General features: G+C 35.6%; 1 protein-coding gene across 1 annotated transcript in view; it reads left to right on the forward strand.

Annotated features, from left to right (window-relative positions):
- Positions 1-1,554: 1,554 nt before the first annotated feature.
- GTF2E1 (general transcription factor IIE subunit 1) overlaps positions 1,555-19,170 on the forward strand; it is a gene marked incomplete at its 3' end in the record, with an annotated part of 35,123 nt that continues 17,507 nt past the window's right edge. Inside the window, exons 1-2 of the mRNA XM_080696430.1 lie at positions 1,555-2,022; positions 17,918-18,119. Coding sequence (XP_080552556.1) covers positions 1,575-2,022; positions 17,918-18,119 — 650 coding nt within the window. The 5' untranslated portion in view covers positions 1,555-1,574. The remainder of the gene's footprint in view (positions 2,023-17,917; positions 18,120-19,170) is intronic.

Genomic DNA, 19,170 nt, shown 5'->3' on the forward strand with positions numbered 1-19,170 from the left:
ATTTCTTGCCATAATGGTTTTGTCATTACCTTGTGCCATCCGTTTGTTAGCATTCTAAGTTGGAGGTCAGGTAGTCAACTCATTTGCAACAGGCCATCTTGAAAAAGATCCAGCATTAAGTTTAAGTTTTATTGTAGCTCCTAACTTCAAGAGTACCTCTACCTTAGCCTCAGTTTGTTTCTCATATTACTATGAGTCACTTTTATGAATAGGTATTTTACTATGCATGCCAGTACTTAATTGAACTCTTATGCCAGCCCCCCCAAAGCAGAACACTGTACTTAGTCCATACATCAATTGTATGAGAGAGGTACTGTTAATCACTTTTCTTTTTTTTTTAGGTGGTATTGGGGTTCCTGGAAGACCTTCTACCTCCAGGATACACTCCCACAGGCTACACTCCCAGACCTATTTTTTAACATTTTTATGTGGAAACAGGGTCTCTTAAGCCAGCGAGGCTGGCTCCGAACCAGAGCGATCCTCCTGTCTCCGCCTCCCAAGCGCGAGGATTACAAGCGTGTGTGCCACCACACCCGGCTAATCACTTTTGATATACAAAAACAAAAACAACTGAGGTTGAGGAATTTTCTGAAGTTACAAGCATGCGCTACCACGCCTGGCTCAAGTCCATGTTTTTTGACTGTCATTTGTAAATCTAAAAATTGAATGCCAACTTGGCTTTTGAGAGGACAGCTTTCTGGGCTGTGCCATTGAAATTAGTTTATAGATTGGATGGTGTTTAGTTAACAAATTTTCAAGCCGGGCGTGGTGGCGCATGCTTGTAATCCCTGCACTTGGGAGGCAGAGACAGGAGGATTGCACAGGTTCAAAGCCAGCCGGGCGCGCTGGCCTAGGAGACCCTGTTTCCAAATAAAAATGTAAAAATAGGTCTGGGAGTGTAGCCCGGAGGTGGTAGGGCTTCCAGGAATCCCAGTACCACCAAAAAACAAAACAAAACAAAAATTATCAAGTTCAACTTTTCAAAATTGATAAAGCTGTTGATCTAAGTAGTAATTCCTTTCAAATTTACAACAGTTGATTTTTATCAAACAATCCCAACTGGTGATTATTTGTGGTTTATTGATTTGATTGTGAAACCGTGACTATGTAAAACATGGTAGAAAATTGTCAAAAAAAGACACTATAAGGATAAGCTAACTGCTGGGTTTCCTCATTGTAAGTACCTCTTGAGCATTTTTGTGTTTCTCTTTCTAAAATAAGGTGGACTTGGTGTGATATATCATTGTTATAAATAAGTAACTTTTTAGAATCAAGCACACTGTCAATCACAAAAGTAACCATTTAAGAAATATGTCAAGCTTCTTAGGTATAATCTTCTGTGCACTCTAGAGAAAAATCCTCTTCTTTCCTATTAAATGCTGAAGTGTTAGAAGTCTTTTGAAGCCATGTTTGAGTGCCCTTATAGCACTCCAGGAATAGTTGTAGTAAATAGCTACCAGTAACAGTGATTATTATAAAGTTAAAATGATTACCATGTCTTCTTGCCTGCTAATCTATTTTTTGTTTTTGTTTTCTGAATTCAGTATATTTAAAGTTGAAGTTTGCTGCTAAAGATGGCAGATCCTGATGTCCTCACCGAAGTTCCAGCAGCATTGAAGAGATTAGCCAAGTATGTGATCCGGGGCTTTTATGGCATTGAGCACGCCTTGGCCTTGGACATCTTAATCCGAAACCCATGTGTGAAAGAGGAGGATATGCTGGAGCTGCTCAAGTTTGATCGGAAACAACTTCGATCGGTTTTGAATAATTTAAAGGGAGATAAATTCATCAAATGCAGAATGAGGGTAGAGACTGCCGCAGATGGGAAAACCACTCGTCATAACTACTACTTTATCAATTATCGTACTCTTGTTAATGTAGTAAAATATAAATTGGACCACATGAGGAGGAGGATTGAAATGGATGAGAGAGACTCCACCAATCGGGCTTCCTTCAAATGTCCTGTGTGTAGTAGTACTTTCACAGACTTAGAAGCTAATCAACTCTTTGAACCCATGACAGGTGAGACTTAATATATTTTGTGAATCAAGTGAAATAAGATGTGTGCCCATTTTCTTAAGTGATTCGTCAAATTTTTAAGTCAGTCATATAGCTCATTATAAAAGTGGATGGAAGCTGGGTGTGGTAGTGCATGCTTGTAATCCCAGCATTTGGAAGGCTGACACAGGAGTTACTTAATGAGGTCCTTTGCAACCTAGTGAGACCCTGTTTCAAAATAAAGAGTAAAAAATAGGGCTGGGGGTGTAGCTCAGAGGTAGAATGCCCCTGGGTTCCATCCCTAGTACCAAAAAATAAAAAATAAAAAAGTGAATGGATTGATGTGAGTCAGCATGTAGTTAGGTTTGTTGTCCTGGTTAGTTGTCTTACTACTTTGAGAAGCTTTTGCAAAGTTTTTTCCTTCACAAGGGAATATACTCATCCATGTTGTTTTCCCACCCATGGCGCCTCTGCTTCTGCCTCTGTGTCTATAACCAGCCTTCATTTATAGCTGTGACCTACTCTGAAGGATTGATTGCTCATACTGCTTTGAGGCTATTCTGATTTTACTTTTGATATCTTTCAGCAAATAATTGAGCATCTACCTGTGCCAGTCATTGCAGATAGCTATACAATATATTTAAATGCTTTTTTAGTGGAAGTATAAAGTGCTATCTGGAGTGCATAATTAGGGCATATTAATCTTGATTTGGGGAAGGCCTCTGCAAAAAGTTAATTAACAGCCGAGACCTAAAAGAAAGCTAAGAGTTAGCCAAGTTAACAGTAGATAGGTATTTAGCACAAATTAGCCACAAATTAATGGAAGAGAATTGTCCACAGCATTATTTCACTTCATTTAATTAAGTACTTTAGTTTTAAGGATTTGTGTGGGTGTGGGTATGGGTGTGGTACTGGGGGTAGAACCCAGGGGTTTTCTACCTCCGGGCTATACTGCCAGACCTATTTTGTATTTTAATTTGGAAACAGGGTCTCACTAAGTTGCTGAGAGCCTCACTAAGTAGCTGAGGCTGGCTTTGAACCTGTGCGATCCTCCTGTCTCAGCCTCCCAAGCGCTGGGGTTACAAGTATGCACCACCACACCGGCTAGGATTTCTTTTAGCAATAAATTTTACAAAACATGCATTTGCCAAAAATGATGTCTAGCATTAACATGAGAAACTTTAAATTTCAACATGCTAGTTTATTTTGTATTTTTTAATTAGAGAAGAGACTATAGTTTTGCTGATTATAAAAATATAGAAGGAATCAATAGAGTAGGTCCCAGTCTATCGTCAGTTCTGTTCTTGGGGGATTTTTTTCTTTTCTTTTTTTGTACTAATAACTATTATCCTTTGCTGTGATGAAGTTCAAGATTATAGTTTAATAGTTTTGCATTTTATATTTTATAATTTAATATTGGAAATTTTAATTTAAACTTTCACACAAAACATTTTGTTTTAATGATTACTTATGTTTGTGTTTAATTTTCTAATTTTTGTGTGTGTTATGTGTGGTACATTGTAAAGAATTTAAGAAAATGTTAAAATGGCAGATAGCCTCCATGCCAATTTAGGTTATAAATAAAAGAGGTAAGAAGAACTTGTTACCTTTACTTTTTTCTATTTTCTGTGAAGCATTTATTTGGATGAATTTAAAGAATTTTTGCCTTTATTTTTAAATTAAATATCTATCTGCACCTAAACTGTTTAGCCTGAAAGGGCTTAATAGGAAAGATCCTGATTGTAAGAAAATCTTAACCATCCTGAGTATAATTCCTTCAATATACTTATACAGGAAGGTTGTAGAATATATTTGGAGCTCTTTCAAAATAGACTAGAAAGGTCTTGTGACTTTTACCATTTACTCTAACATTTCTTAAAGGAGCTCTGGGTTTGGTTTTGTGATTCTCTGCAGATGTTGGTGTTACAGTGGTCCTGTCTTCATCACTCTTGACGGCAATGGAAGGTGTTATCCAGTCCCTCAGAGAGGATAATCTAAAGTAATATGCTTCTACTACATTTTTTCATCATTTGAGTCTTACTTAAATTTATGAAACTTTCTAAGAGGAGGCGATTCCAATACTTACATATTAGTATTGAGGAGATTGATTTATGATGCTTTTTAAATTTCACCTAGAGTTAGTATCTGCATTGTTAGCTGTAATCCTGTGGAAGAGCTAGTGTAGTATCCAAATATAGCCAGAGTTATGTGAATCAGTGAGTTGAGATTAGGGTAAGCAAGGGCCTGACAACATTTTATGAAAGAAAGCTAGAACCAAGATGGCTGTGTTGTGACCAGTCTGAACAATGACTTCTTTTTTTCTTTTTTTCTTTTTTGCTGTACTAGGGATTGAACCCAGGGCATTCTACCTTTGGGCTATACCCCCAACCTTATTTTTATTCTTTATTTTGAAACAGAGACTCACTAAGTTGCAGAGGGCCTTATTAAGTAGTTGAGGCTGGCCATGAACCTGCGACCCTCTCAACCTCCCAAGTACTGGGATTACAAGCGTGCGCCACCACACCTAGCAGTGACTCTATTTTTAATATGAGGGTTAGGGTCAGCAGGATGGTAGAAAGAAGGGATGCAAGAGAACAAGAAGTCACTTAATCTTAGCCCTGCTTCCCTGGGATACTAATATTTGATTGGCCATTCTTTCCCCCCATGAAGCCTGAGTTATCATGATTGAAAATACATAAATCACTAGTGGCCCTTGTTCTAAGAATATACCTTTTGATTATAATTTGGCTTTTGTCAGGTTTTCCTTTGAGGACAAAATAAGCTCATTATTTGGAATTAGTCCCCAGTCTCTTGTCAGTTTTTTTTAATATATATATATATACTAATAATTTGATTCCTTCCCATGATTTATACTTACTCCTCAGAAATATTTGTCTTTTCTCCTTTCTTCTTTGCTCAGTTTTTACTCCTCTCATTATGAAGATGGGAAATAAACATTTGGTGTGTGTAGCAATGGAAGAAATAACTTTTTCTGCTATAATATTTTTATACAGTCTAAACAAGTAGATTGTAGTTTTCATGCTAACCACAGTCCTATACAAATATCTGTTACTTCATGGTTGCTATTGGAGATTGTTAATTTTTCTAACTACATTTCTGATCAAATGATGGAAATTACTGATGGACTCTATCTTAACAGTTAAGTAACATTCAGGAATTAGATTTGAAGACTTCTAGAAGTTATTATTTGTCTGATTAAAAAAATTGTAACTAATTTAGCCAGGAACAGTGGCACATGCCTTTCAGTGCCTGGAAGGCTGAAATAGGAGGATTAGAGGATTCAGTCTGCAACCCAGTGAGACACTCTTTCAAAATACAAAAAATAAAAGTGGTAGGGATATAGCTCAGAAGTAGAATCCCCCTGGTTTTAATACCCGATACATACATACATACATATATACATGTGTGTGTATATATAATAAATAAATATATATATATATATATATATATAATCTGAAGTCTGAGTAGCTTTCTGCTACTAGATAAAGGATAGCAACTCCTTCCTGAGCTCTGAGGAGGAAGAAAATTCTGGTCTCAAGGCTGAGCCTAGAAAGTATTTTCTTACTATCATTAATTTACATATAAGCCAGTGATCTTCCTTTCTCAGTTTATAGCTTTTTCCTACCCATCTCTCCTTTTGCTAAAGAATGTAGATTTTCTTGATACTTGCCATTTAGATTTTGCCTTTGGTGTTCGTGTGTTCAACTCTCTTAAATGCTTGATGCTTGGTATGTATAAAACCTTTATTTCATTAAAACTGAATAGCTTAGCCTTTGTCCACTAGTTTTGATTTCAGAAGCTTAATCAGGCAAAAATTAGCCATTGTAATTTCTAAAATGTGGGGGATTTATATAATCAAAACAAAGACAACATAACACGAAATCCCTCAAATCAGCAAAATACCATCTTGTTCATTGTAAGTACATGTTTTAGATTTAGCAAGCTTTCTGATGATGTAAATAAATTATTTTTATTCTTGAAATCTTAGCCATGGATGATTTAGTGTTAATGGCATTTTAAAACTTTTTTTTTTGCATTACTGGAAATGAAACCTAGTAGGTTTTACCTCTGAGTAACACTTCAGCCCTTTTTATTTTTCATTTTGAGGTAGCAACTCACTAAATTGCTGAGGCTAGTGTCAAACCTGCAATCTTCCTGTCTCAGCCTTCCAAGAACTAGGATGATAGGCGTATGCCATCCTGCCTTGCACTTAATGGCACTTTTAAGTTTAGCCACATGTCTTTTTAGTTGTTAAGGTTAGATAATATGGAAATAGCTTTATACTTTTCATTTTTTAAATTTAAAAGTTATGCAAACCTAATGTCGGAAAATATATTAAAGAGGAAAAATATCACTCAAAACTATCAGCCTTAGGCCAGGTGTGATGGTGTGTGCTTGTAATCCCAGTACTTGGGAGGCTGAGACAGAAGGATCGCAGGTTTGAGGAGAGCCTCAGCAATTAGACTCTCATCAACTTAGGAAGACCCTGTTTCAAACAAAAATAAAAAGGGCTAGGGGTATAGTTCAGGTGTAGAACATCCCTTGGTTTATTCCTCATTCACACACACACACACACACACACACACACACACACATACACAACCTATCCATCCTTTTACATATTACCTATGTTGTAATCATAGCCTAGAATATTTATGATCTCTTGATTCTTTAATGTACCAAATTTTTCTATTTATTGTTCAAAATATGTTGAATAGGTGTGATTTCCCCTACTGTCTGTTTTATACTGTTAGGTACCTTGATTTTATCTATTTTTTGTAGGAATAAATAAAATACTTTGAATACTTTTGTATATACTGCATTATATTCCTATTTAAGTTTCTCCTTAAGGATTCTCACTAGTAGGAATTTTGGGCAAAATAATATTGTTTTACAGTTTTGTAAAAGCATATATGGTACTGTAATTTTATTGTGGGTGGAGTAAACTTGTTAGGCATTTGAATTAGAAATAGATTAGAAACTGATTGTTGAATATACATAAAGACAACAGAATCCTATTTTAAATAAGCTTCGAGATAAAACTAATTTGAATTTTTTAAAAAGGAATTATATAATACAATATTTTTAAACTTTTATCGGTGTATTATAGTCATACATCTTAATGGAGTACAAGATGGTAGAGGCATACATGCACACATCACAAATTAGCCCTTACCCAATTCCTGCCATTTCCTCCATCCTCCTCCTCCTCCTCATGTTTGGCTTAGTGATTGACTTTGATATGTATGTTAATGTACATCATGTATATTAGGGAATTTTGCTCTTCCATCCACTCCCATCCCCTCAGATAGGTCTCCTTATTTGCTCATTTATAGTATCTCCTTCGTCTAGCATTCCTCCTATAACCCATTTACTCCCTAGCTTTTGCATATTAGGAGAGCATCTGATTTCTTATTTTTTGTGATTGACTAATCTCAGTATAATGCTCTTCAGTTCTATCCATTTCCCTATAAATGACATAATTGTGTTTTTCTTTAAGTAAAATTCCATTGTGTATATATATCCCATAGTTTTGTGATCTATTCATCTGTTAATGGACTACTTGTCTGGTTTCATAGTTTGACAGTTGTGAATTGTGCAGCTATGAATGTAGATACTCATGCATTAGTGTGGTAGTTTGGATTCCATTCTTTGGGTAGATACCCAGAAGTGCTATTGCTGGATCATATGGTAAGTTTATTCCTATTCTTCTGAGGATCTCCCATATTGTTTTCCAAAGTGTTTGCACTAATTTTCAATCCCACCAACAGTGTCCTAGAGTTTTCACTTCTCTACATCCTTACAAGCATTTATTGTTTGTGTTTTAAATGATTGCCATTCTGGTTGGAGAATAGGAGGAACTCTAGATGAAAAAGGAAGTCCTATAGAGGAGCAAACAAGGCAACCTAACTGAGGGGATGGGAGGGGAGAAGAAGGACATTCTCTAAAGCACACAATGTACATAAACATATCAAAGTCAACCACTAAACCAAGCATGGGAAGGAGGAATGGGGAGGGAATGGGGTGGGAATTGGGTAGGGGCTAAATGGGTGATGTGTACATGTATGTCCACACAAGTTTTTTAACCCCATTATGATGTATGAATACAATGCACCAATAAAAATTTTTTTTTAATAAAGAATAAAAAATAGTACTGACATTGTAGCTCGGAGGTAGAATGCCCATGGGTTTCATTCCCAGTATCGCAAAAAAAAAAAAAAAAAAAAAAGATTAGAATTTAGAGATAATGTGGTTTAACTCATCAAAAGATGTATGCCTGAGCCTAGTGTGGTGATCCATGCCTGCAATTCTGTGATTCGAAGTATAGCTCAGAGATAGGATGCCTTGGGTTCAATCCCTAGGACCCCGAAGATGTATATGTGGTGTCTACATGCTTATGTTGTACTCTTGAATTTGGAGCATCTTCCATAATACAATTACATATATCTGTGTGTATGTGATGTGCTAGAATGTTTTACACTGACTATTAGGGAAGAATATAGTAGCCTTCATGAAGATTCAGCTTGCTTTATGTGGCTTCCAGGAAAAGACTTAGAGATGATAGATTTTAGGGTCATCACAATTTACATAAGCTAAATTAAATCTCTAATAAGTAATTCTTCAACATAGTCAACAATAGAATGAGATTTCATCTAGTGATGAGTTCTAAAACTTTGAATATAAGTAAAATAGTATCTACTTGAGATATTTGTATGTAAGCTTACGATTAACTCTTATGGGTTCCTTCTTGCTTCATGACTAGAAGTAACTTTGGTATAGATAGATCAGTTGTCTAGCTTGTTATTGAAATTCCATTTACATTATCTTTATATAAGAGGTTTCTTGTAGTTTGGGGTTGTCTTCATCTCTTACTACTTAGGACAAGAGATGTTGTGTAAGCAGTCTTTTCAGTTACTAAAACACTCAAAAGCATAGCTAAACAGAAAAATCTAGGATCAATTGCTCAATTGCTGAATTTTTAGTCTTTGAAATCTTACCCAGGATGAGTTAATTATATCCAAAGCCTAATGGTGTGGACTTGGGTGGTGGTAGGGAGGTAGAACTGGTGATTACTAGAATAAATTAAATGAATATAAAAAAACCAAGTCATGGAAATATAGTAAAGAATTAATGGTTCTCTCACGTACCCTTCTGTATCTCTCAAACCCTTAGGTGTGTTCTTTTTAAATTCTGTAGCTTTTTTTTTTTTTTTTTTTTTTTTTTTTTTTTTGCGGGTCTGGGGATGGAACTCAGGGGCATTCGGACTCTGAGCTACACCCCCCTGCCCTATTTTTACTCTTTATTTTGAAACCGGGTCTCACTGAGTTGCAGAGGCCTCACTAAGTCGCTGAGGCTGTCCGCGAACCGTGATCCTCCGGTCTCAGCCTCCCAAATGCTGGGATTACAAGCGTGTGCCACCACGCCCAGCTAAAATTCTGTAGCTTTTGATGTTGAGAATTTGAGGTTTCTTTTTTAAACTTTTATAGCTTATTTACTTATTTATTTATTGTATTTTGATGCTCACATAAGAGCAAAGTCATTTCTCTTAGTTTTGGTGCTGGCATAATACAATATTTAGTTGATTATTGTTTTTAGATATTCATATCAAAACTACAGGCTTTTGCCTACTACATATTGAGATGAGTTTGATTTACACCTAATTTAGAATATTTATTGCAAACTTAGTATTCATCTAAGCACCACTTTAATTTTTGCCTGTTTCTAGGTATAGTGAATATTTTTTCCCTTATAATGATTTTCAGAATCTAAGAATAATGCATGGTTAGACCAAATCTAAGTAAGTGTCCATTAGAGGGAGAACACAAGTCAATTTCATTGATAATTGAATTGGGGGTGGGTGCATTGCGTATATCATTAATATATTTGAGATCTTCTGGATTTAAAAGAACACTAAATCTGCTCTGCTCTTTTACATGTGCATGAATATTTTTCTGTTATATATTCTGCTCTGAATTACTGATTGATGATTTTAAAGTTGTTATTATACTTAACTGTATGAAATGTATGTTGTTGTGTGTGTACTATTAGGTAATAGCCTTTTTTCCCTGTATCTTTCCCTTTTTCAATTAAGTTGAAGAAATTTGCTTTATGAAAATAAAATTTGGAAATTAAAATAAAAGGTGATCGCCATTTTGAGACTTTAGGATTTGATTTAACCATATTTCTTTGTCTTTTTTTTTTTTTTTTTTTTCTGGCCTGGGGATGGAACCCAGGGGCATTTGACCTCCAAGCTACAACCCCTGCCCTATTTTTTTTTTTTTTAATTCTTTATTTTGAAACAGGGTCTCACTAAGTTGTGGAGGGCCTCACGAAATAGCTAAGGCTGTCTGGAACCGTTATCCTCCAGTCTCAGCCTCCCAAATGCTGGGATTACAAGCATGTGCCACTACGCCCGGCTCTTTCTCTGTCTTAATTGTCTTATGATTATCCTTTTACCTTGCAGCCCCTCCCTCACCATCTGTTAAATCCTTTTGAAATCTAACAAGGCAAAGTGGTTCTTAGTTAAATATTTTAATGTTTTAATAGCCTATGATTAGTAATGTTTGGTCAGCTTATAGAATTGTATTTTTTTAGAGCACTTATTACATGGAGTTCTTTTACATAATTATTGTGTTGAGCAGATTTGTCTTTCCAGAAGTTTATTTGTTTTAAGCAGTGGCTATAAACAGTAAAAATGATACTATATAGGTTTCCAGAGCCTTAACTCCTAGTCTTGGGCTGTGTTAGTAACTATTACCTTGAGAAAACCACTCTAGGCCTTCTTTTAACATGTGTAAAATTAAGTTCAGTATATTCTATATCAATTTGTTTCTGTTAACTATCTTCATACCACTTTTTTATTTGGAAGATAATATAAAAGGATGGAGAAGAATGACATTGTTTTATTAGTACTTTTAGAAAATGATGTTCGTCACTTTTTTGTTAATTTGGAAGCCTTACTTAGGAATTGAAGGCTCCAGATAGAGTAATTAATATTCATGCAAAAAATACTCTGTTTAATTATGCCATATTCAGAAACACTGTGATATAATGGAAAATAATATTTTCACTTTTAGGCACTTATTTTCCAAGGCTATACTTTCATATATACATACATATACAGTCTAATAAAATAGTGGAAGGGGAAACAATGTTCAAATATGCTTCCTAAGGTATATGGTGGTTGTATTTTTACAATGCAGCAAAATTAATCACATATGTCAGTGTTACATCTCAAAGCTTATAGTTTCCTCTTTTTTGTGTGTGTGAGATAGAGTCTTACTATATTGTCCAGACTGATCTCAAACTCCTGCACCCTCAGCCGTGAAGCTGGCGTATTTCTTTTCTGGTTTTGAGCTCCATTCTGAGTCCTTGGAGGGCGTGATGAGCTTGGCCACTGGGAGTCTTAGATGTTCTTTGTGCTGAAAAAACTGCTGAATTATACCTGAATGATCTGCAACTGCTCACTTCAGCTCCTTTTTTACCTTTCTTCTCTGGAGCCCGGTGCTATGAGGGAAGATGGTGCCGGTGTGGCTCCACCACAGCAATGCGGGCTGGTTTTTTATCTGGTCTCTGGTTGTTCTTCTAATCTTCTTTTTCTCTGTCCCTTGTATTTACAGTTTTTATTTCTCTGTTGATAGTGTTTTCTGGCTATGAAAAGCGCTGATTTTGTGGCAGTAGAGATCGAGTGTTAGCAGGACTGCTTTTCTCAGTCGCCATCTTCCTGGAAGTGTTAGCAAGGCTGCTTTTCTCGGTTGCCATCTTCCCGGAAGTCTTACATTGTTTTCTTTCTCTCTTTCTTTCTTTCTTTCTTTCTTTCTTTCTTTCTTTATTTATTTATTTTTTGCGGGACTGGGGGTGGAACCCAGGGGCATTCGACCTCCGAGCTACACCTTCTGCCCTACTTTTTATTCTTTATTTTGAAACCGGGTCTCACTGAGTTGCAGAGGGCCTCACTAAGTAGCTGAGGCTGTCTGTGAACCGTGATCCTCCGGTCTCAGCCTCCCGAATGCGCCACCACGCCCGGCTACATTGTTTTCTTAATTGAGTGAAAACTCACACAATTAAAGTGACATATGTTAAAATGAGAGACATGTTGGAAGTAGTTAAGTTGAAAGCCTTGTCCAGCATAATAGTCACTACTATAATTTTTTCTGTTTTCTAAATTGTATTCTTTACCCTTTTTTTTCTTTTTGGCTCTGAGTCTTTATTTCCCACCTTCATCTCAGTTTGTTTTTGTTTCTACATTTTTTATTTGGGAAGAAAGTTAAAATTGTGTAAATTCTTCTCTTCTACCCTCTCTCCCTCCCTTCCCAAAGTTAGGTCTCTCCTCCTTTGGCATGATAACTTACCTTGATTTGAAGAGTCCTGGGTCATAGAATTAGCACATTTCCATAATAACGAACAGATGCCTCTAAAATAGTTTTCAAATATCTATTTACAAAATACCATTTTCTCCTGCTTTCATTGCCTATGATCTGCAACTGAATTATTTTGATCCTTTAGCAAACCTGATAGGTTAAGAGTCAGCTAAGTAAATTCTCAGCATGATAGACACTTACTGTTTATTAAATAAATTCTTCATCACAATAATTTATTTTCTGTTTCTGTTCCATCTTTTTTTTTTTAATGAGAGCTTATGTAAATACATGGGAAGAATTTGCTAACTTGTACCTAGCAAGGTAAAAGAGATACATGATTCAAGATGATACATTGAATTTAGTTTTTTGATTCAGACAAATTTGTCTGAATCTAAGCTTATTGGTTTTGTTTTTATGCTATGATCTGACTTAGCATCTCTAAGTCTTCATTCCCTCATATGTGAGATTTTGACAGTACGGTGGCACAGATTTGGCTCTGATGACTACATGTGGATATTTGTAAAGTACCTTTCTTTTGTAGTTTGTGAGTATAGATGACCAAATAAGTAAGTTATCCTTGAACACCTTTTTTCTTCTAATCCCATAATTTGTCAAGCTTTGCCTACAGAATTTTTGTAACCTTCATTCTCTGTTACATTATTAAATCCAGCTTGCTTATTCCCTCTTATATGGCTTGGATTCACTGCTGCTGGCTTTTGTCTTGGTCCTATATTTGGGGAAGATGGTACAGAGCATTGTATTAATTCCAATTTCTTCTTTTGTTCTTGAGTAATAAATTCTGTGCATGCAACTTAGTATAGAGTGGTTCAGTTATCAGAAGAGTTAGTATATTTGCCATTTGATTGCTTAGCAACAATTCTCCATCAAGGATATGTATCAGAATTCCTAGTAGAGCTTTAAAATTTATATTCTTGGGCCTTACTTCAAACCTATTAAATCAGTATTTCCGGGGCAGGGCCTAAGTATTAATTCCACCAGGTAAAGTATTTTTAATATTGTACAAATATTCCATTTGAAGACACTAAGGCAGACCAGTATTTGTAAATACTAGTTTTGATTACCTCGTGTTCTTTCCCCAAACTCTTCAATGTCTTCCCTATTACAGAATAACAAAGTCGAAATGAAGATTTATATTGATATATATTGATTTATAAATTCAAGATTTATATTGATATATATTGATAACTATATATATTCTTACCAGACTCAAATTGCAGTTTACCATCATTTTTTAACCATCTGCTTCTCTTAGGATCTAGAATGTCCTGTCCCTTCCCCTTTTCTTGATCTTTGTAACAATCATTTATCTTCTAAATTCTACTTCAAAATGTATACCTTCTTCATAAGCCTTCCCTTTTGCCCTTAGTTGGAAGTTATATTCCTTTTTTGAACTTTAAAGCTTTTATGTACTTTATTTTTGCACTCTTTCCTGGTCATGTTTATTTCTAGATACCTTTCTTCTCTACTAAGCTTCTTGATGACAGGTTCTGTGCCTGCCTATCCCACTATCATTCTGCCCAGTAGATAGTATGTAGTCAGTCAATGCCTGTCTTTCTGTCTGTCTCTTTACCCCCACCACCTCCAGCCTGTCACCCCTTCTGGTTTTGGGAAAAACTAATTTGTATTTTCATTATGCTTAGTAAAATTCATTAAAAAAATGTTTTTGGTATGTTAAACTAGTCTTAAGTAATTTTCTACAAAATGTCAAATTTTGATAGGCTGCTTCTCATTTACAACTTGTGTTTTTGTGATAAGGAACTAGGGGATGTTAGGCTAGCTTCTCCTCTGATAATGTTTGCCAGATATGGCAATATGTTCATTTCTTGTAAGCCTATTTTTCTGGACTATCTTTTCAAGGATGTTAGGCAGCCTTGGAAGATAGAGCAGTTGCTTCTCTCCATAACAAAGAATAGTTTTGTTTACTGTCCTTTATAACAAAAAAGTCTCTCTCCAGAACATTTTTACTTAATGTCCAATATAGTGAAGACCCGATACACCCACCAGAGCAAAAGGACAGGGATGCTTATACCTATTATAAAATATATAAAATATGTGGACTCCTTTTAAGTTTAAGGTTTTGTTCCTATAACACACCCAGTGCAGGTACAGTTGTCACCTGGTCTGTTTGTCATAAGGATTGGGGATCAGGGACCTGGCTGAAATATTGACACTTGCTAGTACTATTGCCATGAGTAATAAAATTCTTTGACCTTTGAGTCTTGTATTCTTCCAGCATTTATGAAACTGGTAGAATAACTTGTTAGCTTGCTAGGAGAGTAAAATCTCAGGCCCTTCTCAGTTCTTTAATATAAAAGTCATTCTTTGCAGAATTGCAAAATGGGACTTGCTGTAAGTAACTCTAGTTAAATCTGGATGAGGCTAGAATACATGTTCCTTATGATTATATACTGTGTTTTTTCTCCCATTTTTTATGAAAATAAATTTATTAAGGTTAAAAGATTATTGTTCTGAGATTGTCCTATGAAATGATAGTGTTTAAATAGTGTTCTCTTTCCCTTTACCCCCTTAAGAAAAGCATTCCTGTTTATAAGGACAAGTCACACCGACAAGCATGTTGATGTATTTACTTAAAGCTGAAGTTTAGAATATATATATTGCCTTTAAGAAAAAGAAATGGTGTATTTGGGATGACTAAATAAATGAATAGATAACAATAAATATAATATGTTGGATAAGAACAATGTCGAGGAAAAAGAAAAAGGATAGGGCTTTTGGGATAGACAAAACAGTTTTGGAATTTTAAATACTATTGGCTAGGGAAGGCCTTTCAGAAGTGACTTTTTCGTACAGAACTGAAGCACAGTAAGATATAAGCCATTTGTCTCTCTGGAGGGAAAAGCATCCTGAGCATCGGCAATGCAAACCTCTGCAGTGAAGTGTGCCTGGCGGGGGCATTGAGAGGTTGGTTTGTGATGCTTTGAAAACTGTGGTAAAAGGCTTAGTGCATTGCCCTTTGCCTTAGCTGTCTTTCTGTCTTAGCTTCTACCATAATAGTAGCTTTTATGTTTTTTTATTAGGTACATTTTCACACAAAGAATGGGTGGAAACTATTAAACTAGGTAACTTGTCTTCTAAAGTATTCTTAGTTCTCTTTGACAGTCTTTGTAAGGGAATTTAAATCCTGTATTCGTTTTTTTTTTTTAAATCCAGCAGGTATTTGAGTTGTAGTCAACCTTTTCTTAAAATATGGTTTATTTATTTATTTGGGTGTTGTCAAGAAGGGGTGGGGGTAATTCTGTGATTAGGTGTCTTAATCTACCCTACCAGGTGAGAGTAAAGGACAGAGCTGAAACTGTAATGATAAAGAAGAGCAGCGGTCACTTGGGTTCACTGGTGTGTGTGTGTGTGTGTGTGTGTGTGTGTGTGTGTGTGTGTGTTGTACAGAGTCTTTGCTGTTTTACCTGCCAGATGTGATTCACAGTGGCTTGTTTTTGCCTCACTTCCATGATTATTACATAGGATCTTGTTTGATGTTGACAAGCTTTGAGATTCTGTCTGGCAGAGAAACACCACAGCCTAGCTATGAGTGAGTGCCAGGCCACCTCCTACCTGTGAGGGACTATTTTTTTCTCTCTCTCTTTTTCTTATTTGGATAGATGTAGAAAATTAGGCAGCATTTGGACAGCAGTAAGATGGAAGAAGAATGTTTTAGACCAGGCATATGAGCAAAGATTTTACATGCAATTGGCTGTGTGTGGCAGGGGCAGTAGAGAAACATAATCTACTGGGAATATATTAGTAGTATCTAGTGTTACATTGAAGTAGAAATGCCTACTTTGCTTATTTTGTGTCTGGGGAAGAAAGGGTAAGAGTGGGGTTATTTATCAGTCATATATGGGGCCTTTTAAAGCTGAATGTTTGAATACTTAATATGTGCCAGGCACTAGTTACCTATATGGTCTCTTTTAATTCCTCAAGTAAATTGGGTCAAAAAGGAAGGATGATGTATACATATCTCTGGCTTGGGAACAAGAACCAAACTGGAAACCCAAGTGCACCTAGTGATGTAGACTCTTAGATGATACTTATGAGCATGAGTTTTAACATAATGGTTTGGTTTGAATTAATCCTACCCCCCTAGCTAGTAGTTTATGATTTCGAGCAAATTAATTTTGGGAATGAGTTCATTAAAACTTCTGTATTTTACAGATTTAAATAGTCAATTGCAATACCAATTTCAGAGGGTTGATGATAACTGGCACATTATAAACACTTAACATACAGTAGCTGATGTTTTTTCTTCTCTTAGCTATGTGACTTTGGGAAAATCACAAATTCTTAAGCACTTCAGTTCTGACATCACTTTATAGGATTGGTATAAGAATTAAAAGGTGTATACAGAAGCATTTTAGAAACAGAATACTATACAAATAAAGTAAATATTAATCTCAAATGTTTATCTTACTCTGAGGGGGTAAAGAACTGTGGTTGGGTTATGATATTTTGGGAAAAATTATGCAGGGTCTTGAATGTTGTGAAAATTTAGATTTTATGTTGCAGGTATTAGAAATCCAACTATCAAATAGACTTTAGAGGAGGAGGGTGATATGATAAAAGTGGTGGCACAGGACACTTGGGACTGGAGAAGGAGAACCTAGAGATCTAAGGGCCATACTTAGGAAGCTTTTTAAAGCGTTGTTCTAGTGGCTTAGATTATTAAGATGATAGTAGATGTGAAAATTCTGGGACATTTACAAGAAATTACTGCAGTTTAGTTCTGAGTCGGATATAAAGACTATATAAGAAATATAAAGTATTTTTTAACTTTAATTTTGGGAATGAATTTATTAAATTTAAAGATATAGCCCTATGATGATGTACAAGATGACCAGAAGCATTTAGTTTTAGGTATTTATTTGATGTCTTCTATAATGTAGACCTGAAAGTGTAATATGTAAAAAGAAAGTTGTTGGGAAAGGATACAAGTGCAGTGATAAGCTGTAAAGAATTTGGTTTTAAGGTGAAATAAATATGCAAATCTTAGATATGTGACTTAAAACTGCTCTTAGGGATGGAATTTCTTTGAAACACATCAAAATGATAGATGCATAGAGAGAGGAATAGAAATGTGATAAATATAGAAAAATGTTGATTGTAGAATTTAGATGATAAAGTCGGGTGTGGAAGTGCACACTTATACAATCCTAGTACTTGGGAGGCTGAGACAGGAGGATCACAGGTTTTCAGCCAGCCTCAGCTCTAAGGAGCTGCAACTTAGTGAGACTCTGTTTCCAAATAAAGAATAAAAAATAGGGTTGGGGGTATAGTTCAGAGGTACAATGCCCCTGGGTTCAATCTCCAATACTGAAAAAAAAAAAAAAAAAAAGAATTTAGTTGGTAAGCACATGTATATTCACTATAAAATTGTTTCAACTGTTCTATGTATTTAAAAGTTTTAATAATATATCAGGAATGGGTGGAGGCATAAACACTTTGCTAAATGCTTATCTAGAAGATTTCACCTCCCTGACCTGAGACTTTTGTTTTCTCTGTAGGAACTTTCCGCTGTACTTTTTGCCATACAGAGGTAGAAGAAGATGAATCAGCAATGCCTAAAAAAGATGCACGCACACTTTTGGCAAGGTTTAATGAACAAATTGAGCCCATTTATGAATTGCTTCGAGAGACTGAGGATGTGAATTTGGCCCATGAAATACTTGAGCCAGAACCCACAGAAATCCCAGCCCTGAAGCAGAGGTGAGTGGAGGCCCTGTGCCCTTACCAAGAATACTTTTACACTTGAACTTGCTTTAACTGTGGAGAACAAGAGGGTTAGGTAACAATTGTAATGTAACATAGGTTCTAAGCTCTGCCACTTTTGTCTTACGAACTTGTGCCTTGTTCAAATTTATTTGTACTGAATGAGGAACTATATGGGCCTTGGCAGAAATGTTTAAATAGTTAGGTTTGACTTCAGCTACTCACTCTGCTTGGGCATGTAGCAACTCAGCTAATTATTAGTTAATCCTAAATTAGTGCCTCTTGGGGATATTTGAATTTTCCTGGCCAATTTTTGAAGGCTGTAAATTTTTTAAGGAATACAGCATTTTCCTTTTGGTTTCTTAAACATTTAAACCACATATTTCTTGCCTTCCTTAGTTTTAAACGCAAATTCCTTGAAAGTAAAATCTAGTAAGTGTTATCCATGAGCTAATACTTCTAATGATGGCTTTCTGTTTTTATCATTGTACAATAATTGTAGAGGCAGGCTAGTTCTGCCATAAAAAGTCGCTATATTCTTTTTTGAAAAGCATAAATGAGAACTGGAGTATGAGAAGGGAATATTCTCCCACTCTGTCCTTTTCTTCTCATCCTCTTCCCAGTGTCAAGATAAATTTATACCCATCTACTCCCGTCTGTAGCGCGCACAGTCCTGGTTGTATTTGTATTTTTAGGGACATTCTTAGTTTTTTATTCCTTCTGGTACTGATGTTATAGAATAGAGTATCCTGAAAAATTTGAGTTTCTTTGGGGTGGTTTTGTATCTGCATTATTACTATAAATTTTTTAATCTAGCACCACATATCAGTTAGGATATAACAGAAAATCCAACAAGAAGGAGATTTGAACAATAAGAGAATTTGTTTTGCATGACCAGAAGCCCTAAGATAGTACAGTTCAGAATTGATTAATTTAACGGCTCAATTATATTCTACAGGATCTTAATTTGTTCTGTCTTTTTACTGCGCTGATCTTGTCCTCTTGGGACAATAAGGGGAAGTTCAGCCAAGGTGTCCAGGTTGTCTTA

Source organism: Muscardinus avellanarius (genome assembly GCF_963383645.1).
Source record: "Muscardinus avellanarius genome assembly, chromosome: 5".
Taxonomy (NCBI): domain Eukaryota; kingdom Metazoa; phylum Chordata; class Mammalia; order Rodentia; family Gliridae; genus Muscardinus; species Muscardinus avellanarius.